General features: G+C 50.3%; 1 protein-coding gene across 4 annotated transcripts in view; it reads left to right on the top strand.

Moving 5' to 3' along the window:
• Positions 1–23,771, top strand: part of PRDM2 (PR/SET domain 2) — a 118,053-nt gene that overhangs the window by 83,635 nt on the left and 10,647 nt on the right. Inside the window, exon 8 of one of the 4 annotated variants that reach the window (XM_032393309.1) lies at positions 11,101–11,943. The exons of the other annotated variants lie outside the window; for them this stretch is intronic. Within the exon in view, the coding sequence (XP_032249200.1) occupies positions 11,101–11,104 (4 nt within the window). The 3' untranslated portion in view covers positions 11,105–11,943. Of the gene's footprint in view, positions 1–11,100; positions 11,944–23,771 lie in introns of those variants that run through there. 4 annotated transcript variants of the gene reach the window in all.

Here is a 23,771-nt window from a genome sequence, read left to right as displayed (position 1 = left end):
AGCTGTTGGTTCAGTTGGAGGCATGAAGAAGGGTCACGGCTTTGGCTGCCTCAGACCTGAATTCCCAGCTTTTGTGTCAGACCTAGGACTCACCGAGTGGTACCGTTTCTTTATTAGGGCCGGGTGTGAATTGAATTTAAAACCATGAAAAAGCTCCCAAAAGTACCCTATTATGAAAAGATGAAATTCTCTCACACTTCCTTCATATCTTGGGTAATATCTCAGTGTCACTTTGTATTATTTCCGGATCATAGATCATTGCTCATGGTTACAGTTGGATCACCGAAGTTCGTTGAAACCACATTGCAGTCTTGTTTAATATTTCTGTGACTGGAGCATAGTTATAGTAATTGAGCATGCTTTTATTATTCATACTTTCTTGTATTGTGTTGTAATTTGAAAAAATTGCCTCACTGGTTAAAACAAACACCCAACACCGGACTCCCTTTTGAGATGCCTTATTCCACACACACCCCTCCCCTCACCCCCCCAACCAACCCGCTCCTGTCTCCAGACATAGGATAAGAAACAGGCCAGATTCTGAAGAAAGGAGAGGAGGGAGCGCTGAGAGCCTTGCAGTGGGGGCAGAGCCTGGCAGGTCCCTCGGACAGGTGTGGCAGCCCAGGGCAGGTCGGCCCCATGTGTCAGCAGCGCCTTTGTTCCCCCAGTAATGGCGGAAGAATTCATCTTAGGTTGGAGGTGATTTCACTGTTTTATTCTGTGTCCTCCCTGTATTAAGAACTGTTCTCAGTGACACATTAAAAACACAGGGCAATAGTTAAATATGTCATACTGACTTTTCAGATTTTCCAAGTTAACTCAAGTAACCTGAATTGATGTTGCGTTCTCGGAATCCCTGTTGCCTGGATAATGCCTCCAGGTGAATCCTGTGTGAAATAGTCAACATCAGATAGAATTTCTGCAAAATATTTTAAAATCTTGTCCTTTCAGAGTGATGAGCTGCTCGGCTCTAGGCTTTCTTGGCTGTAACTTTCAGTGTCTGAAAACTTTGGTGTTTCAGGCAAACCGTTAGAATGAGTTCTGGGGAGTGACTGCCATTTTGGAGAGGTCACGAGGACTCAGGTGGTGTTATCACTGCACAGTTGATGAGTGGAGTTCCCGGTGCTGGTGTGCCTTAAGTCGTGGCTAAAGAAAGATGTAGAGAAGGGTCATTGGCCAAGGCTGATTGGAACGATTTACCGTAGGAACCAAGGGTCACATTTTTAAAAAAGCGACTTTCGTGAGTGAACTAAATAATCCGTCACGGTAGTTCCAATTCAGCATCTGGTCTCTGGCCATGGCATATGCATAATATAGCATCTTGGAGCTTAGCCCTGGTGAAAATGCACACCTATTTATCAGCTGTTCAAGCTGCCTGCCTGTGGCAGTTTAACTGTGTACCTGTTTGTACCCCGTCTGTGTTCTGGAAGTTCCACAACAACAGGATGTTCTTAAACCGAGTCCTTTTCAAGGTTAAAGAACCAGAAAATGCCATTATTTTCACTGACTGTACTAAAAAACATCTCCCGGGGGGTTGATGCTTTAGAATGTACTGTGTGCATCCCTTTTTGTCTGCAGTGTTACCTGAAAGCATCACTCATTTTGGACTGGATCCCATTTATACGATTCAAGGGTGAGGTTATGAAAAATTAAAGTACTATAAAGATAAACTCTCTTGAGTAACTATACATGTATGAAGTTCATTTACTTGGCCTCTTACTCATCCAGTGCTTTTTGACGAACCCTGAAAACTGCAAAGGACCAAAGTGCCTAATAAAATTGTGTCTCTCTTCTTTGCTCCAGTTAATCTTAATTATTTTGCTTTATTTGATAGTTAACAGAGGGTTCCATTGCTGGAATGCATTTGGCCTAAAAGCAAACACTGAAGAGTCTGATAAGAAGACATTGCCATTGTTTCTAACGGGTAGATGGTGGCAGCAGGCGTCCCCTCCCCGGTGGCAGGAGTCTCTGGCACTGTGTACTGTGGGCACAGCTGAATGAAGGATGTGTGTCCTACACGTGGGGGGGGGGGGCTGCTTAGAGGTGACCACAAATTCGTGAAGTATTTTTGGCAAGTGAAAAAAACAACACGTTCCGTAGGACATCATAGTTTAATTATCTGGACAGAAGAGTGGGCATTTCTTCCAAGAGTTTGGTGTGGTCTTCTTAGCACCTTGTCGTGCATTTGCTGTAAAACTGGGATTCCTAAGCTCCGGCCTCCGGAAGGTGGGTGGGTGGGGTGGTCATCACTGTCCAGCCCAGGGCTCTTAGAAAGCCGGCCTCATCCTCCCTCCATGTTGGGTGTGTTACATTGGAAAGGAATTGTTTTAGGTGTAGTCTTCATTCCTTCTCAGTATATTTCTGCTTGTAAATTTTATTCGGGGCTGATTTCATGGCGCATGTTTAGGAGGAGTTGCTTTGCCTTTGTTTTTTCAGTGATTTTGCTTTACTTAGCCCATTGCATATTCACGGACTTACACCGAACTGGCCGCACATCCTTTTCCTGTGTGTCTCAGCCTGACAAACTGTGATTCAGAGCTAGTCCCCAGCACTCAGACATTTTAACATTTGAATGCCAGTTGAGGATTCCACAGTTTCTCAAGCCATGTGAATGAAGTCGGAGTTTCCCATTGAATGCTGAGGGCTCAGCAGAATTTGCCAGTTGGTCATTTCCTGGAGCACAAGACATTGTGCCAGTCGGGGTGTAAAAAAGACCCGTGTTCCAAATCCTCCTCTTAGGACAGGGCAGCAGAGGACACCGGGCATACCGCCCATCTTTAGATTGTCCCGGGACAGCTGTCAACCCAGTGGACCCTACCCTTTGTTGGGCTCACCTCACACGGTCAGTGGCCAGAGCCCACCTGCATGTTGTGGGGCTGGAGTTAGATCTCTTGCTGAGGGCTCATTTCCACCTGCTGTAAGAGGGAGGAAAGACCAGGAAAGAGATAGCCATCTTTGGTCTTTGTAAATTTTGAGGTGTTCTTACATTCTTTAATGCTTCTTTTAGAGCAGCTTAACAAAATACTGTGTTCCCGTTAAACACTTAAAGATGGAGCAACATGAGATATACCGGACCATGTTTTCCTTTGGCCACCGTGATGCTAAGTTTTCACATACCTGTCTCTGCCACAGACCACTCCAAAGAGACCTGCTCGTGGTCCTTCCCAGCCTCTCTCGAGTAGGATACCCAAGTTCCTGTGCACCTTCAGAGTCCTTCTGTTGTTGTTCATAACGACATTTGTTGAACAGTCTACGTACCGTTAACACAGTCAGGTCATGTCAGGTGATGTTGCCATTCATCTTCAGTTTCCTTGTTTTCTAGGAGCTTCCTGTATGTAGAAAAGCCCCCCAAACAAAGCAAACCTTAATTGACTAAATAAAGATATTGCATGCTCAACTTAGGATAAGCACTACGGCCAAGGATACGAGATCTACCACGCTTGCAAGACCAGTTGAAGCTGACTCAAAAATCCTCACACACGACTGTCGGCAGGCTTCTTGCTGCCCCGGTTAGGGTCGGGTCTCCGTTGCTTTGCTGGAGCCCAGCACGTGCACTGGGCTCCCAGGCAATCCGGGGTACAAGGAGGAGGGCATGTCGCCACGGCGCTGGGGGCTCAGATCTGAGCGCAGCCCTGGGTCTTGGCACACAGGAGAGAAAGGAATGATTGGAACTTAACCTTGCAGAGCAAGTTCTGGTTTATGAGTAGTACTCTGTAGATTTCAGGGACAACAAATTCTGATGCACTCATTCTAAAATGCTTGGTCACACACCAGCTCTTGATGCCTTTCTTTTAAATGAGTTATATACAGAGAGGCATTTAGCTTCTCTCAGCTTGTTTGTTCTTTTTCTGTTTTTTGTTTTTTTTTTTTTTTAAATATATATCACAAGCAGATTGCCAGCATAATGGAGAGGAAACCGGATTGGATATGGATTTTTTTTTTTTTTTAATGCTTCTTCCAGTGTCCTGTTCATATATCCAGATGGACATTATCCTCTCAGATGATTATCTGGCACTAATTTATAACTATTATATTATTGGAGACTATGTAGCAATATATACGCAGCCAGGATGCACCCCAGGCCTCTACAGATGTATGTCTACATGTAAGTATAAATGAATTTACATGGCAGGTTTTACACTTCCGTCTCTAAAAGAGAGCAAAAAACCCACAAATTGGCCTCGTCCTGAGTGGATGTGTAAGTGTTGTTTCTCTGTGCGTTCTATGCCTTCCCCTTAATTGATGACTGAGTTGGTGGAAAATGGCTTTTATTCATGTTGTTTTTTGTTCTCAACTTTAAAAGTAATCTACCTCTGAAAATGTGTAGTTTGATGCTTGTTTGGTGAATTTGTGCCACTTTAACCCTTTCGCGACCATTCCCATTTTGTTACATTTCTGTTATGGGGACTTTTATGTTGAAATGTTGTACAAAGCATTTGTAGCAGTTTAAAAATAAAATATTTAAAATTATTTAAATTGTTTTGGACACTTCAATTGTATTATATGTGATTTACATTTTACATTTTTGTTGGAGCTGTTAATCTGGAGAGTGTTTTTGTATTGAAGTTTGCTGTTAGTTATTTTATTCTTTCTTGTTGGAGAGTGATATAAAAGACTATTCTAATGAAAACATTAAAATTTACAATTTGACATACAAAAGGGGTTGTCCGTTGATTTTAACCAATGTAGCTTTGAGAGAGAGAGAGAGAGGGAGGGGGGTTCATTACAGACAGGTGCGCCCTTTGCTCTTCTTCCCCTTCTGGTATGAAAGAAATCATCGGAGCTTGTCAGATGTCTAAGAAGTGTTTTTATGCTATTGCTAGCAAGCACTTAATAACTAGAGGGAATTCAAGTGATACGTTTTATATAATTGTAACCAATAAAAACACTTTCTAAACCCTTGTGAAAGGATTGCTTTTGTACATCCTCGGGAGCAGTGAGGGAGGAAGAGGAAGGGGCCGCAGGAGCGGTGGGGGGCCGCCCTCGGCAGGAAGTGCGGCACGTAGAGTCCACCCAGACCTCTCTTCGCTCGTTCCTATTTGGCATTCACCGAATGTGGGTTACACTGCTTATATCCCAATGAGAGGGTAGACATGCAGTCGGGACAGTGGTGCTGAGAAGTACCTTGTGAACTTACTTTGCTAAGAGGGAAATAAAGAATTTCATGTGTGGGGTCTCGGCTTCCTCTGTGCTTGTTAACAGTTTACTTTGGGGATCTTTCTTTTTAAGAATTCCCGGAAGAATGAAACCAGTTGTAACGTTTGTATTAAGCTTATATGGAATTGTTGTGTGTGTGTGTGTTTTAATTAAAAACGATTGAATACAAGCAGTTTCATAATGTCTTCCACTGCAGCACTTGCTGTTCTCGTACTTTCTTCCTTTCTCTGCGTGTTACTGCACCTGAGGGCACAGTGGTGAAGCTGAAGGTGTGATCAGCCTCCCTTGGCCAGATGGTCCCGTCCCGTCTCTGGCTTATGGTCCTTACGGTACTCCGCTGTTACAGAAACCCAGGGGAGGAGGCAGGCGTGGAGGAGGTTGAGGGCTTGATGGAGCTTCAGAACGGCTTTCAGAATGCCTTGTTTTAAATGTTCTGCTCAACTCACCGAGTGCCCTGTTGACGAGTTGGGCCTTGTGCCTTGTGAGCTTGAGCACTGGGCTGGGAAGGAGAAGTGGGTTTCCACCGTGGCCCGGGTGCTCGCCATTCATCCATCCCTCCACGTGCCAGTGAACAGGCATCTGATGGATGCCCTCTGTGTCCCTGCTGCGGGTGGCTTCACCTTGGGCAAGTCCTTTTACTTTCTGGATCTTCGTTCCCAATCTGGTTAGCAGGGAATGGGCTAGATAGTCTCTTGAGTTTTCCTTCCAGAAGGAGGTCTTTTTTACTGGGTTTGGTTACTCACAGACTCTCTCACTGGACTGAAGGGGCAGGGCCAGGTCTGGCTCCGTGGGACCCGGGTGCTGACAGCAGCGCCTGAGCGTGACAGGCACGCGGACATTGACTCAGTGGAAGAGTCCCCAAGAAGTCCAGTAACTCCCGCCCCACCAGGAACAGGCTGCCCCCGGGCTGGTTGCTTTTCCTCTTCATGGAGTCAAACATTTTAAAAAATTCTAAAGGCTAGTAATTGAAGCCTTATGTTTCTGCTCTTTTAAAGCACCTCTCACTGTTTTTGATTACAAACCCTTCTCTGGGCTGGCTGTTTTAATCTGGTTGATTCAGGTGCTTCTAGCAAGATGTTGTACAGAATCACATGAATTTATCGTGCACCCACCATATACCAGGGCTGTGTTCGGGAGCCTAGGTTACGTCAGTGGACCAAAATCCCGGCCCTTGTGGAACTTACATTTGCTCGGTGGTCTCTCCTAGTTATACTTCTATTGAAAACGTCGTCACTCTGTCACGGTTCTCCAAAGGCTGGGTGGTCAAGAAGATGCCTCTGGCTTCTTCTTTGAGGGTAGATATCTAGAGGACTGCCATCTTTTAATACTTAGGTTAAAGTGACCATACTAAAATGATAGCTCATTTCCTGCATTTGATACTTAGGTGGATTTTGATTTGCTATCAAACCTTCAAATGGATTGACTTATATCCATAAAAGAAGGGTAAATGGCACTTGACCTTGAAAGTGGATTACAGTGGAGGTGAGTGACAGAAAGGCTGCCTTGGATACCAAGGCCACATTTAAAGACCCGGCTCATGGTTAGAGGAAGTGGTTTGCCATTTGTCACATTTTCGGAGACCCGGTGGCCTGTGGCCTCTTCCCTACCTGGTGGCACCAGCCCTGCTGCTCCCACTTGGGCATCTCATCTTTCAGTGACTGTCCTCCTAAAGCACCATTGAAGGGTGTATTCTAGAGCAGAGAGAGAGAGATCGAGTCGTCCTGAGAGACTGCAGGGCACCTGGCAGTGACTGGCATGCTGGTCGGGGGACAGGCGAGGCTGTCAGAAGACGAGCCACAGCCCTGCCCTCTCGTGCAGTGGCTCTCCGACAACCCAGAGAGGTACTAAGCTACCAGCTCCAAAGCCCTACAACCAGCCATTTAAATTAGATGGTGGGCGGGGCCTGGGTAGCCTGTAGTTTTAAGCCCCAGGTAATGTCCGTGCATGTTGCAGACTTCCTGAAGTGAGGTGGGAGAAATGACAACGAATATGTGTGGCTCTTCATTGCTCAAGCACTCGTGTGTTCCCTGTCTGTGTGCCCCGTTTTTCTGAAGGCGGGAGCGAGAGGTGACCTGGGAGGTGGGGAGTAAGGGACTATTCTGAAGCCAGGCTTGAACCCTGGGCTGTGGAAAAGCATGTGTACTTTATGGAAAGAAGAGATGATAGGCCTTGAGGGGAAGAGGAAGGCTGTCCAGTTGTGCAGTTTCTTAGCCAGTATTCTAAGGTCACAGCCCCTGCTGGGTCCCTCTGTCCGGGTGCCTGGACCTTTTTCTGGGAGTTTGCTTACAAGATGCAGGACCTTTAAGTACAGAGTGCCAGGAGATAAAAGATAATAGTAGGCGCAAGGTCCAGATTGGTGGGCATGATGACCTCCATATTACTGTTAAAATTCTTTTTAGACAAAGTGAAAGCAGTGTCAAAAAAAAGATTGAATGGAACAAAGCTTGCGGTTTGAGGGGGTGCGACAAAGGGGAAAATGTAAACTGCTCGTTGACCCATCCTTTGGGGCCCTGTGGCCCAGTCTCCTGTTCGGGACCGCCCAGGCTTCCCTGCTGTGTACCCCGCCCCCCCGCCGCGGTCCCGCTTCCAGCCGCGTGGTGCACTCCAGCTCTTCCTTCCGCCTCCCGCCCCTGGGCCGCTTCCTCTCCAAGTGGTTTTGGAAACTACCTGATAAGCCTCGTTAAGTTGGATACAGCTTTCTAGTGCTTTCTGTGCGTGAGGGACTGTGCTAAGCATCTTTCAGACTTGACTCTTGACAGTAACACCTTGAAGTTCGTACCGAGCGCAGGTGGGGAAACAGATCCTGGCGGGGGGGTAATTTTGTTCAGAGGTCCTACCACTCTCAGCAAGTTGGGATTTGAGCTGCCACCAAGCTACGCCATTCTGCTGATCATTTTTTATAGTTCTGTATATTTCTTAAAGCTTCATTTCTTCTGAATGTAGAATACAGGCCTTGATACCTTCTCTACTCAGGGCTTCTTGGCTTAGTGAACAAGTAGAATCATCACGGTGGGTCGGGAGTCTTCCTGGTGCAACCAGAGCGCAGATGGTCAGGAGCTGCCCCTGAACCCCCGTGTCCAGCCTCGCTCTGGCCGTGGAATATGCCTCTGCTTGCCGTAGACCTTGCAGCTCTGACCGGCTTTATGGGTCAGTCTGCTTCATCAAGGAAAATCTGCGTAATAGAAACCAAGCTCGTTGTAGTAATACCCTTCGATTTTGAAAGTGGTCCTAAGGATGGGGCCTGGGGGTCATCAGGAGTCCTCCTCAGATGTCACTTGAGAACCTTGCCCTGTCGGGCATTAGCCCAGAAGGATAGTTGATCTAGGCTTGCCTTCCCACCTCGGCCCAGTGCAGAGCAAAGGGTTACGTTTCTGCCGGTAATTATTTTTGAACGATAGGATTAGAGCCTGGAGAGTATATGTAGGTTTTATTTACTTTCTGGATTAAGAATAAGAATTGGGGAAAACCGTCATGACTCTGCATTAAATTACTTGCAGTTGCAAAAATGATGTTCCGTCGTGAGCCACGAAGATGGGTCTTAGAGATACTTTTTAAGAGAAAACTTGCCGAACTGTTGGGATAATGGCATTTGTACATGCTTCTGTCTTCTGCCTCACTTGGACCAGCTGGATTCCCTAAATGTGCCTCCCCGTGTCCAGTTAGTCACCCACTGCAGGAAGCCAGACAAAGCACCCGTCCGATGAGGGGGACGTTTCACTGATGAGAGAAAGCTACGGATGGATTTTGAAGCACAGGTTTATGCCCTGAGTCAGAACACATTTAAGCAAGGCGTTTTTCCGTATCTGTATCCATCTGTGGTTGGACAGGCACCTATGGTATGATCTGGAATTGTGCTTGGATAACTAGCAAGTCAGTGTGAAATCTAAATGTAAATTTTAAATAGGAATCATTAAGAAAAGACCTGGCATCTGTTGTACAGGTAAGTTAATAACCAAAGGGGATTTAGGCCTTAGGATATAGTTGTGGCAATTTTAATTTTTAATTTAAAAGTAAGAATTTCCATTTAAGATAATTGTGTTAGTTTTAGTATTTAATAATTGCCCAGAATATACTATTTTAACATTCTCTGTTGGAATGGAGTTATTTGAGACTCATACGGATTCGATTTTCCCTTGCAGTAACATTCTCCTCTCACTTGCTTTTTTTTTTTTTTTTTAAGATTTTATTTATTTATTTGACAGAGAGAGACACAGCGAGAGAGGGAACACAAGCAGGGGGAGTGGGAGAGGGAGAAGCAGGCTTCCCGCTGAGCAGGGAGTCTGATGCGGGGCTCGATCCCAGGACCCTGGGATCATGACCTGAGCCGAAGGCAGACGCTTAATGACTGAGCCACCCAGGCGCCCCTCACTTGCTTTTTATAATCACATCCGAACCTTGCCATCCCGGCTCGAGTTCAGGAACATTTTCAGATGGCTTCTATTTCCAAGCTATTACTGGACTTGCGAATTTAGGCACATTCTCCTGTAGTGTTTCAGTGGGTCGGCCATTCAGAAAACCTCTTTAATGGCCCGTGTGGGTCATGAAGGGGTCGGGCTGCAGGTCTGATGGACTCTGCCTGTGCCCCGGGCCCTGAGAGGGCCCTGGGGTGTAGCTGGCCACCTCGGGGGGGAGCGGGGGGTGGGGGGGTGCTCTTGGCCGAGTCGGAGTGCGGGTCCAGGATGTTCTGAGTGCTTTGCAGGGCTTACCTGCCCTCAAGCTCTCCCACCATGTGAGGGAGATGGCATTCTCATGTACAGTTAACATCGACCAAATGTGAGGGGCATCGGCACCTGGATTATGTCCCGGAGCTGCAAGTGGAGCTCACAAACCGGCCATGTGATTCCAGTCTCTTCACCACAGTGACCCCACCCACTTCATGTGCCCCTCGGTTTTACACAGCTGTGGTGTCTCCCAAATGACTGATGGTGATGTCATCGCCCCAAGGGGGGTTTGTTGCAGAGGTGGTATAATACAGTGGGAATAAACCTTGGCCTTGAGCCCTTGTGCACTGGGTCTTATCCCTCCTGAGTACCACTTGTAACAGGTGGGCCCGCTGCTCCTGAGCCTCGGCCGCCTCGCCTGCAGGTGGCTGTATCCCAGGAGGTGGGCCGTGTGCTTGGTATAAGGATTCGGTAGCTGATGGCTCTGGTGGTGGTGGTGGTGGTTTCTCCCCGCCCCACGAAGGAGGCCAATGGCCTGGTAGCCATCCTGGGTGGAAGGGGCGGGACTTGCGTGACGATGATCCTTGTGGAACTTTTGGAAGAGGCTTCTGAAGAAACTGCTTGTGCTTTTATTTGATGGATTTATTTATTTAAAAATTTACTTATTTGGGGGGGGGCGGGGAGGGTACGGAGGGGCACGGGGAGAGGGGGAGAGAGATTCTTAGGCAGGCTCCACACGCTCAGCACCGAGCCCGACATGGGGATCAATCTCAGGACCCTGAGATCACAACCTGAGCTGAAACCAAGAGTCGGACACTTAACTGACTGAGCCACTCAGGCACACCTCCCCCACACTTTCTTTCTTTCTTTTTTTTTTTTAAGATTTATATATTTGAGACTGAGAGCTGCTCATGCTTTTAAAGGCTGTGGAAGAAAAGGATTCCTTTATGGCAGCTGACAAACATCAGTCCTATTAGTCTCCCAGAACAGGATGGTTACTACCTTTGGTGAGATTAGAACTTTTGTCAGAATTTTAGGAACTCCTAAAGCCTTCCTGGGCAGGCTCCTTCCCTCCATCGGGGTGCACCCTGGCCTCTCTCGAGAGCCCCTCATGGGAGCAGTGTGGGCCCATATAGGGCTTCAGCCTAGGGTGGCCGGCCATGACCACGCAAGAATGGAATTCAAGGTTCAGAACTTTACGATGGCCTCTGGCCTTCCATGAGGAGTAGTGTGGTGCAGGCCAGTGGTCTGGTTTTGAGGTTTCACTGTGATTTCATTGCAGGTAGTGGAATGTAGGTAAGGGCGTTGATTGGCTTTGGACCTGGAGCTGCTGAGCACCTGTCACCTCCTCCAAGAAGCCTTCCCTGACCATCTAATTGGACATACTGCCTTTGGCCCTCTCCATCTCCTTACTCTGCACTACTGTCCTTGGGGGGGCACTTAACTCTCCTGTATACATTCTGTTACTGCCTCATCGTGTGTGTTTACTAGAATGAACATTCTGCCTTGGAGGAAGGACCTTTGTGGTGGTCACCGCTGCATTTCCAGCATCTACAGCAGTGTGCGTGGCATGTAGTAGCTGCTGAATAAATACTTGTTGACTGAATAAAATACTTGAATCCTGGCCTTATTACTTCACCAGCTCTGTAACCTCGGACAAATGACAAGTGCTCTGAGCCCCAGTTTTCCTTTCTGCAAAATGGCGATAGTGATCCGATGGTTGTGAAGACAACTGTGAGCCCGCGAGGACCACAGAAGCCGCCTGCCGTAGGAAGGGGCTTCATACACGAGAGCGGCTAGACAATTACTGAAAGTCCACTTGAATCTGACTGAAGGTTGTGGCCGGTGCTCAAAGCTGACTCGCCACACAGGAGATTTTATATGATGGCACAGGTTGTGGTAGCTGGAACATTCCCTCGTCGTGCCCTGCCTCTGCCCAGAGAGAGAGCTCTCCGGTGGGGAGGAGCTGCCGGTCCTGCTGCCACCGACCCCTGGGCCTTCGCTGCGTCTGAGCCAGGCCGGAGCTCCTTCCTTTCTACATCAGGCACTCCCACGTCAGAAAGAGAAGGAGCTATCAAACAGGAAAACCGTTTTTCTTTTCTTTTTTTAAAGATTTTATTTGACAGACACAGCAAGAGAGGGAACACAAGCAGGGGGAGTGGGAGAGGGAGAAGTAGGCTTCCTGCCCAGCAGCCCGATGCGGGGCTCGATCCCAGGACACTGGGACCATGACCTGAGCCAAGGGCAGACGCTTAATGACTGAGCCACCCAGGCGCCCCAAGGAAAACCGTTTTTCAAATCAGGGTGAGGGAAAAGTGGATTGTGATTTTATCACCTCTTCACATAACGTTATTTTTAAATTTTTTAAACTTTTAAGAGCCAAGTTCAGCAGAAAACTTTCATTAGCTCTGTAAAATGAAAACCCAACCAAGGAATCCCAGTTCATTGAAATAATAATGTAAGAATGATCGCTGTTAACTTTAAAGTGCTTGCTAGCCAGTGTTTTCAGGGCTTTTCATAAATTCCCCCATGGAATCATTACGACGACTCTACGAAGTCAGTCCTTTTGTGTTCTCCATTTTACAAGTGGGGACCTGTGGCCCAGACAGGTGAGGCCGTTTGCTCGAGGGCACAGCAGTGAGGCTCCATTTCCGTCAGGAGTCTGTTCTCCCTCCTCCCTGCAGGGCCGGGAGTGAAGCCCCGTCCCTCCCGCTTCTTCCTCCAATGGCCTGTCCTTTAAGAAGCGGGGAGGACACTTGCCTTATTAGTCCGCAGCTGCCCACGTGTCGACAAGAAGCACCTGCTAACTCAGAGGTGCTAAACCTGATGGAGGTGAACACAGCCCTTGGCCCTTCCTGGCCCCGGCGCGTTGTGTGTGTTCCTGGGAGGCGGGGTTGTGTGGTTGCCGCTAGGCCTGCAGTTTGGCGCCATCTCCACAGCTGTGTTGAGCCAACCCAGATGCCGACTGGTTCAGACAGTCAAACCTTGCTCCCTAGTGTCCGCTTTTCTTCCATTTGCACGGGAATCTTCCCAAGCCGTGGTCGGCGAGCAGGTTTCCCTAGGTGCGTGGGGAGCAGGCGTGCCTCAGAGGCGGGGTCGCGCTGGGCGGGAGGGCCGGGCCCAGTGCCTGGTGGCCGCCTCACATGCAGGAAGGCCTGGCGGTGCCGGGAGTTGGCTGTCTCTGGTCCCACCTCTCTGCTGCTTCCCTGCTTTTGGAAGCTACACCGGACAGACCTTCACCTCTCCTTGAAGGCTCAAGGTAACCAGTTACTACTTCGTGGTGGAAAAGCGATGCCCTCAGAGACAGTTCAGGTATACAGGATCCTGAAGTTTTTGAGAAGGAGGTACTCCTCATCGGCCCCTCTTCCGTCCTTTATGGAGCCTGTCTGCGCTCCCCACGTCCCCAGATAGGCTTCTGTTAATCGTCTACGGGCGAGGAAGCTAGATAGCAGTCCTATTAACGTTACGTGCAAAGAGGTGTGCTACGCCCTGTCCGAACACCCGAGGACTGACCCCGTGTGCAAAGGGCCCTGCTGCCAGAATGTGCCTTTTCTGGCATGATTTGTCTACTCATTTAAATAGATCTTGGCTCTTGGTTCTTTGCTGGCGCGTGACGTTGCGGGACAGCTGACCTTGTGAGAGGAAAGTGTTAGGTGTAACAAACACACAGACGGCTTTTTCTCTTTCCAGCTCCTGAAGCACACGTGAGTTAGAGAAATGACTTGTAAGAGAACAATGGGAACGGGTGGCGTGTGCACGCTCTTCCGCGGCTGAGGTGTGCGGCCAGGTTCTGAAACAGAACTGTCGTCGTCTTGTTGCCTGATGCCCCCCTTTATGTCTGAGGACATACTTTATTTAGTGCTAAGTGCGACCCAGTGGTTGGACTCCGCAAGGAGGTACACATTCCCCCATCTCCTCACTTGGCGCACAGCCTGATGGGCCTGCACGGTGATTTTCCTCTCTTTTTCCAGATCTTGCTCCAGAAGCTTTTCAGAATTTCTCTAATAACCAGTGCATAGGTATGTAGGTGTTTTATACTCTTACCTTTATCATTTACATTTAGACTCCTGATTGAAATTTACTACCAAGTTTACTATGTTAACTGCTTTGGTGTAGGAACCAACTGGTTTTTGTTTGTTTGTGTTTTTTTTTGAGAGCGTGAACAGGAGGTGGGGTGGCGGGGGGTGGGGAGAGAATCATTAGATCGACCTGGGGCTCGATCTCACAACCCAGGTCATGACCTGAGCTGAAATCAAGAGCCGATGCTTCACCGACTGGGCCACCCAGGCGCCCCCGGAACCAACCATTTTGATGCATCCAATGAACTGGTGCCGGATACTGTAGTCGAAGTATGTGCTGTTGTGAATGACGTCATCACCCTAATTAGTATGCTTCTGTCTTTTAAAACTATTTATAAAGATCACAGATACAGCCTATTAGTGTCAGCTGACAGCAGGTGTTTTATTAAGGCGATGTCCTGAATTGTGTTGGACAGGTGCTCAGGTGAGGGCAGTATTTTGCTGGGCCCGTGTGTATTGTCTCGTTAACTTCAGTGTGAGGAGCTGCGTTGCCTCAAGGCGTTCCTGGGTGCGTGAAGGGGCCAGAGTTAGGATTACTTCACCGGCATGTTCCCTTCCTGGACCACCTACATCAAACCCCACCCAGGAGGCTTACTTAAAATTCCCGACCTACTAAACCAGGATCTCTGGGGTGGGTCTTTGAAATCTTTGTTTTTTATCAGCTACGCAGACCCAGGAGTTCTCTGGGTCATAAAAATAAAAAGAACAAGTGACACGGTATCACCCCATCTCATTATTTAATTTGCTTCCAGTCTTCATTTGAAATTATTTTGTTTATTAGCAATATCTTTGGTATAGCAACTTCCAGTTTTCAGAACACTTCACTTACATTTCTCCCTAATCCTAATAACCATCTCATGACAGACGAATAGGGCGGCTCCACAGGTGGGGGCACTTCTAAGTGTCAGAGCCGTGGTGGAAATGAGGATTTTCTGCTTGGCCATTGTTGCTCTTTGTGTATCTTTCTGAGGGGGGGGGCGGAGATGACCCTTGGCTCTTACCTAGTGTAGTCAAGCTGTGCGGCGGTGTCCTGCAGTGTGCGTTCACCGGTCCCCAGCACCCGTGCGGCCCCCAGTACGTAGTCGGTGCTCGCTCAGTGTCTGTGCAATAAAAGGGGGGGGGCGGGGAGAAAAAATTTCTAGGAATAATAAAGTTATCACTCTGCTTAGCGGACCCCAACTTAGGACTTTTTGGCTTCAAGTGTGAATTTTGGGGCACTTAATTGTTGGCAGCTGAATAGAGAGTGTCACTTGCATAAGTAAATGACCAATTAAGATGAGGTTGAAAGAAAAGGATTGGTTCTTTGGCGATAGTTAATTACAATCAGCATTAAAGCATTGCCACCTCAGGGCACAGTCCTCAGGGTTAAGGATGCGTCAGGAAAGCCGAGCGAGCGAGAAACCAAAGAGGCCACGAGGAGGTTGGGTGCTGCAGTCCAGTGTCGCTGCTGGCTCTTTAACTCAACGAAATTAGGGAAATTCTGCACCAGTGCACACGCAGGCTGCTTGTGACTGTCACCGAGCATCCTGAACTTCATGGGGGGCGGGGTGTGGAGCTATCCAAATTTTCCTTCACGTTTTTAAACACTTTCCTCCACTTTTTGGCTCTGAAAGTAGGGTCGCCCTCTCTCCATCACCAGCTTTAATTCTACCTCCTGATACCCGGCATCTCCTAAGGGGTCCCTCACTCGTAGAACCTCCAAACTACATGGCAGTGGAAGATACTCTTGCGTGTAATTTTTGTTCAAAATAGCGAATCCCTTCCTCTCTGATTGATTTCACCATGTCATCCGCGCGTGACGGGGCTGTGCTGGACCGGGCTGTGCCCCCACCGGGGCCTGCGGCTCAGCATCACTCACCGTGGCCTCCTCCCCCCCCCCGGCTCACTGGCGTTCGAGCTGCTGGGTGATGGGATCCTGCCACCGCCGCCGTCACAGGGTCGTGTGCGCTCCATGAGGGGGACCCTGGGCTCTCCCGTGTGCACGTTCCGTCTTCGCGTCCGGCATGGTCACCGCTGCCTAAGGAATAGCGTGAGGAAGTCTTGCAGAGTGCCGGGCCTGCCAGGGCAGGTGCTGCCAGGAATCTTGCAGAACTTCTGGGACGATACCAACTGGGGATCAACTGAAATATAGTTGAAGTTCAGCCAGTGTTTGGTTGACTCAACCCTCCCTGTTGGATGCTGTGCGTTCCCTTGGGAACGCATCCTGACCACACCTGCAGGGAGAGCCCTGGATCTTTCATCCCCAGCGCTCAAGTTCAGTGCTGCCAAAAGTCAGCAGTGTTTGTTCGCAGACCTGTTTATGCCCCTCGTGTCTGGTTTTGTACTCCTGTGACTCATTTACATAATATCCAACCCAACAAAATATGGGCATGGAGTTTATGGAAAACAGGTCGAATGCTTAGAAAGGCTCACAGTAATTTGCTTAAAAGCTGTCATCCAGTTAGGTGTGGGTGAGAAGCCATTAAAATTTTGCATGAAGGCATAGGAAGGTTTTACACTCTGATTGTTTTTATAAGTGAGTTAAGTCTTGGTCCCACTTTATACAGTACCCAGAAATCACAGGCGATGCCTCACAGGCGCGATTTAGTCGGGAAAGACCGTGTTGGTCTTGGGCCTCCATCCATTCAGGAGTGGATGTAGGGCGCTGTGTGCCAGGCACTGTTGAGGGTGTAGCGGTGCGTGAAACTGGTGTTTCTGGCGGGGGGGGGGGGGGGGGGACAGACCATGAACAAGCAAGGAGCTACACGGGATGTCAGGTGGTGAGTGCTGTGGACAGAAGTAAAACAGGGAAGTGGGGATAGAGAGATCTGAAGTCAGAATGGGGGCTACCATTTAAAATGGGGTGGGGGGCAGAGAAAGCCTGGCTGCAAAGGGGAACATTTAAGCAAAGACTTGGAAGTGAAGACGCAAGCATGGGGACCTAGGGAGGAAAGCACTTGGCAGAAGGAATAATAAGTGCAAAGGCCCTGAGGCAGAAGCATCCCTGGCATGCTCAGGGAACACTGGGGAGGCCGGAGTGGCTGGAGGGGAGCAGGGGAGAGGAGGGGAGTAGGGGGTGAGGTCAGGGAGGTAACCAAGGGCTGCTACAGTCACCGTAAGCTTTGTACTTGGAGTGAGTGGAACGCATTGGAGGGCTCTGAGGGAGGAGTAATATTGGATGACTTGCCTTCTGAAAGAATCTCTCCTGCTGATCTCTTAAGGATCGACTGAAAGGAGCCAAGAGTAGAAATACAGACTAGGAAGGGAATGCAGGTGAGGAATGATGGTAGTTGGATGGGAGCGTAGCAGTGGAGGTAGGAATAGCAGTGGAGTTCTGGGTGTATTTTGAAGGTGGAGCCACAAGGTTTGCTGAGGATTGGCTGAGGATTGGATGAGAGAATTAAGGATGACGACAGTTTGGGTTTTTTTGTTTTTGTTTTTGTTTTGTTCTTTTGCCATTAAGTGATGAGGTGAAGACTCATTGGATCCAGTTTGGGTGGTGTGTGTGTCCTGGGAATTCAGGTTCAGGCATATAAAGTCTGAGATGCTGTGAGGCCCTCAAGGAGAGATGTGGATGGGGTAGATGAATATACAGTTTGAAGTTCAGAGGGAAGGACCCAGCTGGAAATGTAAATTTGGGTGCCCTCAGAGTACACACAGTGTTGAAAACCACGAGATTGGAGCCCCCAAAGAGCGAGTGTAGATGAAGAGGAGACGCCCAGGAATTGAGTCTGGGGGTGCTCCAGCGTTGGGGAGATTTGGGAAGAGCCTGGAGGTGTTCTGGGCTGAGGGTGTGCAGGGGACCGATGTGGCATCTGATGGCGGTGGTGGGTTCAGACCGGGCTCCGTGTGCTGAAGGCCCCTCTCCTGGACTTGCGGAGGCAGGCCCTGCTCTGCAGCTTTCAGAGGCTTTTCTCTGGACCACCCCCCCCCCCCCCCCGCCACAGCTCGCCTCTGGGCCTGCTTAGCAGGTGGAGATGCCCCCTAACTTCTCCCGGGGAGGCATCTCCCACAAGCATCCCCAACCTTCCTTCCGTTTCTCCAGGGCTGATTTCTATCTGAAACCCATCTGCAGCAAGCCAAGGGTGACCCCGTTGAAAATGCAGGGACTGTCCTCGGCTGCTCACAGATTGTCACATCTGCTGCTTGTAAAAAGCGAAAGATCCTCATGTAACCAGATTTGCTATTCACAGTTCAGAGAAGGCCCAGGGTAGAGACTGGGTGAGTTCCTACCCTGGTCTTGTTCCGATTTGCCAACTCCCCAAATCCCCTGGTGTAAAACTTGCTTTGAGACTCAGGAGGACAGGAAATATTTGGGGGTGTGAATTGGTAGTAACAGTTCTCGCCCCCACCCCCTATCCCAGAGGAGTGGCCTTCAGGGACAGACACGACCTCTTTGGGAAGTCCTGTCTCTTTTCCTGGAGGTAAAGTTATGCATTTTTTAAAAATTTTTATTGTTATGTTAATCACCATACATTACATCATTAGTTTTTGATGTAGTGTTCCATGATTCATTGTTTGTGCATAACACCCAGTGCTCCATGCAGAGCGTGCCCTCTTTAATGCCCATAACCAGGCTAACCCATCCCCCCACCCCCTCCCCTCTAGAACCCTCAGTTTGTTTTTCAGAGTCCATCGTCTCTCATGGTTTGTCTCCCCCTCTGATTCCCCCCCTTCATTCTAAAGTTATGCATTCTATGCTTTCTTTTCCTTCCCTCCCTCCCTACCCCATAAAATAAAGCAAAAGGCAACATGATAAAGAGAAGCAAATCCTGAAATGTATTTCGGTTGTGTCCCAGAGCCCAAGTTTCAGGGTGTAAACAGAAACTGTGCATGCAGACATGCAAACACACACACACACACACACACACACACACACACACACACACACACAGAGTATTTCTATGGTCAGTTCCCTTGTTCTGAGCTCTGGTGGTGTCTATTTTTAACACTTTGTAATTATGTGTTTACTTCTATATTATACAAATGATGACCTTCCCCTTCTAGGACACATGCCCCATGGGGGCAGAGACCAGCTCTGTTTGGTTCACTGCTGTGTCCCCAGGGCCTAGCACAGGGCCAGGTGTATAATAGGTGCTTGACTGATGAATACCGATAATCACTAGAGTGCCTGGTTTTGTTTAGTGTGGAGACAGGAAGGCTGGCACCCCTTAGTAAGTCTCAAGGACATCTCCCCACCAAGGCACATGACAGCACATACGTGCAGAGTGGAGAACCTGACTCCCAAAGATTATACTAAATCAAATTCAGGACACATTGCTTCGTATGGCTGATTTTATTTTACTTTATTTTTTATTTTTTAAAGATTTTATTTATTTATTAGAAAGCACACGCACGAGTCAGGGGCAGAGGCAGAGGGAAAGAGAGAAGCAGACTCCCCGTCGAGCAGCGAGCACGACACAGGGATCAATCCCAGGACCCTGGGATCATGCTAAAGGCAGACGCTTAACCGACGGAGCCACCCAGGAGCCCCTAAATGGCTGATTTTAGAAAATTTCTGTTCAGAAAGGCTGAATTAATTTTTCTTTCTTTGTGGTGCTCTAAAGGGTCCTCCCGGAGGCTTAGCATAGATCAAAGCCACCCCCTTGCAGAGTCTCGTGCCTTTAGAGCACATCCGCTCGGCCCTCCACCATGTCCTCTGTACCTGGCACAGAGCAGGCTGTCAGTAAGTAGTGATCACATCAGTGGGGGAAATCAGTTTGGGGTAAATGACAGCCTGCGTCCTCCTCTTGGGATTTATCCCACCCGTCAGCACATTAAAGGCTCAGTAATCCTGCAGAGACACGCCTGTTTGGCTTCACGAGCCCATGCTCTGGAGGTGAGTGGCTCAGGCTTCCATCCCAGCTCTGCCTCTTGCCAGTGTTGTGTTCTTGGGCAAGCTGCCGCACCTCCCTGTGCCTTTAGTTCCTCGTGTATAAAATGTACAATACCCATCTCACAAAGGTCTTGTGAAGATTAAATTTGTGATTCCAAGTCAAACACTGGGCACAGCACTTGGCACGTAGTAAGCATGGAAATGTTGGCGGCCAGGACGCACATGATAACGCAGACACACGTGCCATGTGGGGGAACCAGTTCTGCGGAACCTTGATTTGGGAAATGGCAGTTACATGGGAGACGCGTTAGGAAAGTTTGCATTCCACCTCTGCTCCTACCTTGGCTTTGAGTCCCTGGGCCTGGGGGTCTGTCCTCCGCAGGGAGGTAGCCTGCTTGAATGGCCTCCCCACTGAGAATGAGTGGGTCACAAACCAGGTGAAATGCGGGGTCCTGGGGAGGCCCAAGCAGCCCGGAGTGGAGTCGGCCAGCCGGGGTCCAAGGCATCGAGCACCTGCAGACCTCCTCTGCGTCCCCGTCAGTACAACAGGATGAATTGTCCCAGCCCTCTATGCTACAGCCTGAGGCAGCCAGGGTACAGCTTGGGGGATGGCGGGACGGTGGGGGGAGGCGGGGCAGGTGCACCAGCAGACTCTGCCACCCAGGCCCCGGCCCCCTCTGAGGATGAGGCCTCCAGCCCCACAGTCCACGGCACCCTTGCCCTTTGGGCTGCGTCACTGTTGCGGACCGACGCCCTGTTCAGGCCCACAGCAAGCATGTCCTCGTGGCACACCCAGGCCCCCCGAGACAGCTGGTTGAGACACCTCGGTAGCAGAAGAGCCCCCTGAGCTCCCACAAGGCTTCTCCCCTAAGGCAGCCAGCCGCCTCTTCTCCTTAGTGTCCTGGAACGGGCACTAACATCAAGACTTAAGAAACCCCATTCGCAGGGCAGACGCACCCAGGGCTTCTGAGACTCTCAGTCCCGACAGCTCCAGACCACGCGAAGGCTGGTCCCTGGAGTTGACTGCATCTTTTTTTCCTTTGGCTCATGTCGACTTTAAAAGGCAGAATGGTCATAATAATGAAGACTTAGCGTCTTTACAGAATTTTACCTTTTAAAGGAACTTTTCCACGCGGACCTCAGGGGAGGCGCATCCGTCCCTTTCTGTCCCAAGATGGGAACCTGCTTTGTGTGCGTTCATCTGTCTTGACTCGCGTGTATTTGCTCGTGTTTTGGCCTCCCTCCTGGTCGTAGATGTTTCCTTGGGTGTTAGAAAGCAGCCCGTTTCTGCTCAGTGAGAGGGGAGGGGGACGGTGTTGGGGGCGCCCTGGAGCTGGGTTGGGGGGCCGGAGCAAAGTGCGGTGCGAGGTGTCTGTGCCCGAGGAGCCGCTCGTCTGTCTGTCCTGCCGGGTCCTGCCGGGGCTGCTCGGGCCTGAGCCGGGCTCGTCTGGTTGCTGGCTGTTCTCTGCCCGTGTGGAGCCTCTGGACTTGAGCCTCTGCCCTGAGGGGAGCGAGGAGGGTCTGTCAGGGAGGCCTGAGGTCTGTGGACTTGCGTTCAAAGAATTATAAAAGTGGGGACCTGGTCCCACGGTTTGGGTGGGGCCTCGGCAGTGAGAGGAACCTTCTGGGAAGTTACTTCCCGGGGTGATTTGGTTTTCGAGCAGTGTAGACTGGTGTGTTTGGGGGTCTGGGCTCCACGTTCGCCATTTACTTGTTCAGGGAACATTCTTCAAGCACCTCTTGTGCCAGACAGGTGGATGGGTGAGAAATGAACAAGATCGTGCCCTCCGGGGCTTGAGTTCGGTGTCATGCGTGGGGCACCTGCCTCCCACGGCTCCTTGTCCCAAGTCTGTGGGGGCTTCACTCTGCCCTCCCTCCCCATTTTTGTCCCCTCCTTCCCCAGAACAGCTTGCGTGTGACCTTGAGTGCGTGACCTCCTCGCTTGGCTCAGTTTCCTCACCGAGAATGAAGGGCACATTGGCGTGGCTGCGGGGGTCCCCTGCCCCTCTCCGAGCCTGGTAGGGTGGCAGGGATCTTCCCACTGGTAGCTCCCTTTGGCTGAGGTCCCCACAGGCCAGGCCAGCCTTCCTGTTGCCTTGGTTGTGTTATGAGCTGTCACATGCTGGGTATTTGGAGTGTGAGCCAAACAGCTTTGGGGAACTGATGGCCTCCGAAGACCTCAGATCCTGGCATGAAGGCCCCATGAGGCAGGGACGTGATTGGTCTTTCGGATGCATGGCAGCCAAATCCGGAGCTGGCCCGGGCACGTGGCTGCCTTTAGAGCTGGGGAGAGGGAAGGAGAATCCGTGTGCGGAGAGGTGGACTTCAGGTCTGGATCCGATCTGTGTGGATCCTGGCTCCCTCCGTCGCTGCCCTTTCCCCATCTCTCCGCACCTCTCTGTGTCACCGCAGTTACCTAACTTGTCTGTGCTACTGCCCTCTCAGCCAGAGAAAGGGCACAATAACCCTTCTCAGGTGGTTAGAGGGAAGAGCAAATGAAAATACTATCTAAGCACAAAGCTGCCGGGGCCGGCGATGCCCACCGGCACGTGTTAGCTGCGGGTCTCCCCCGGTCCCAGCGTCTCCACTTGAAGGAAGCTCAATGACTGTGCAGGCCAGTGGTTTCAGACCTTTGTTGCTGTCCCCTAAGGGCCACTTGCATTATCCTTGTCCAGGCTTCAGAGCCAGGCCCCTCTTAGGCACGGCCACCTAGCACGTGGCCTGCATTGACGCCCTGCTGAAGGTGTCCTCAGCCCCTCGCTCCCCTGACTTCAGTATACAGAACCCCTGTATGCTCCAGGGAGCTTGTTAAAATGCAGGTTCCTGACTCAGGAGGTCCAGGGGCGGGGTGGGGGGGCGCTGAGCGGCGGCATTTCTAACAAGCCCCCAGGGACTGCGGACCATACTCTGAGGAAACAGATCTAGGCTAGTGGCCCTCAGAGTTGGCTTTTAAAGTTTTCAATGCCTGGCATGCAAACTGGCTAAATTAAGATCTGTAGGGCTGAGGCGCGGGCTGCAGGATTTTTTAATCTCTCCAGGTGACTCCAGTGAGCATTGGAGTTCGAGACCCCCCCCGCCCCCCACCACCCCACCTCTCAGTGCCAGGGTTCCTCTGAGCTGACATGGTTCCAGCTCAAAGCCAGCTCCTGGCCTCGTGGGTGGCTGTCCTGTGGGCAAACGGTTAACCCCATCTGCCTTCTTAGAATAGCGAAAAGCACTCTTTGGTCCCCATCACTACAAGAACTGCCTCAGGGAGGGGCACCCAGGCTTAGGGGTCAGATGGTCCTGGATTCAGAGTCTGGCTGCACCCCCTATTGACCAAGAGAACATGGATGGAACTTTGGGCTTCCTCACCTCTCTGTCTTCCTCTGTAAGACACAGATCATCCTTGTCTCTGCCTCAAGTGCTGCTGGGAATATTTGAGGAGCTCCCATAAAGCATCTGAAGTAGCTCTGGGCTCATAGCAGGTGCTCAAAATGATACCATTGCATAGTTTTCCTTGCTTGACATCCGCATTTTATAGGCGGGATGGTTCTGGTTCAGCGAGGTGGAGGCATCCTCCAGAGGCCACACAGCAAGTCAGCAGCAGATCTAGGGCTGAAATTCAGGTTCCTGCATCCCAGGGTTGGGCCATTTGCCCTGCCTCTGAAGCCCAGCGTGGGGGCCTCATCTGAGGCGGGGGGGCCCTCCCCGGAATGGAAGGGGCTGCTTGGGGAAGGTGGAGCCTTCAAAGATGCCACCAACACTGAGGTGGCCGGTGGCTGGCGCCAGGAAGCAGGCGGTGACTCCCACAGCCCCGACCTGCGGGGCTGCACCTAGCCTCCAGGGAATTTCAGCAGCATCTCGGGTTGTCCCACCTCGGCACCGGCTCCCACACACTTTGCCTCTCCCTTCACCTCTGGCAAGAGTGCAGAACATCAGACACGGACTTCAAATGAATTGCACTCTGAGAATTTATGGAGAGTTGTGTAAGACTCCTGTGTGGCCGAACCAGCTCTGGGGACTACGTTCCAGGACGTCCCTCCTGACTCCTGCAGAAGGAGGGACAAGGCAGGCAGG

The sequence above is a fragment of the Phoca vitulina genome, unplaced genomic scaffold, assembly GCF_004348235.1.
Source record: "Phoca vitulina isolate PV1807 unplaced genomic scaffold, GSC_HSeal_1.0 scaffold2, whole genome shotgun sequence".
Taxonomy (NCBI): Eukaryota; Metazoa; Chordata; class Mammalia; order Carnivora; family Phocidae; genus Phoca; species Phoca vitulina.
This window is presented reverse-complemented; position numbering and strand designations above follow the sequence as displayed.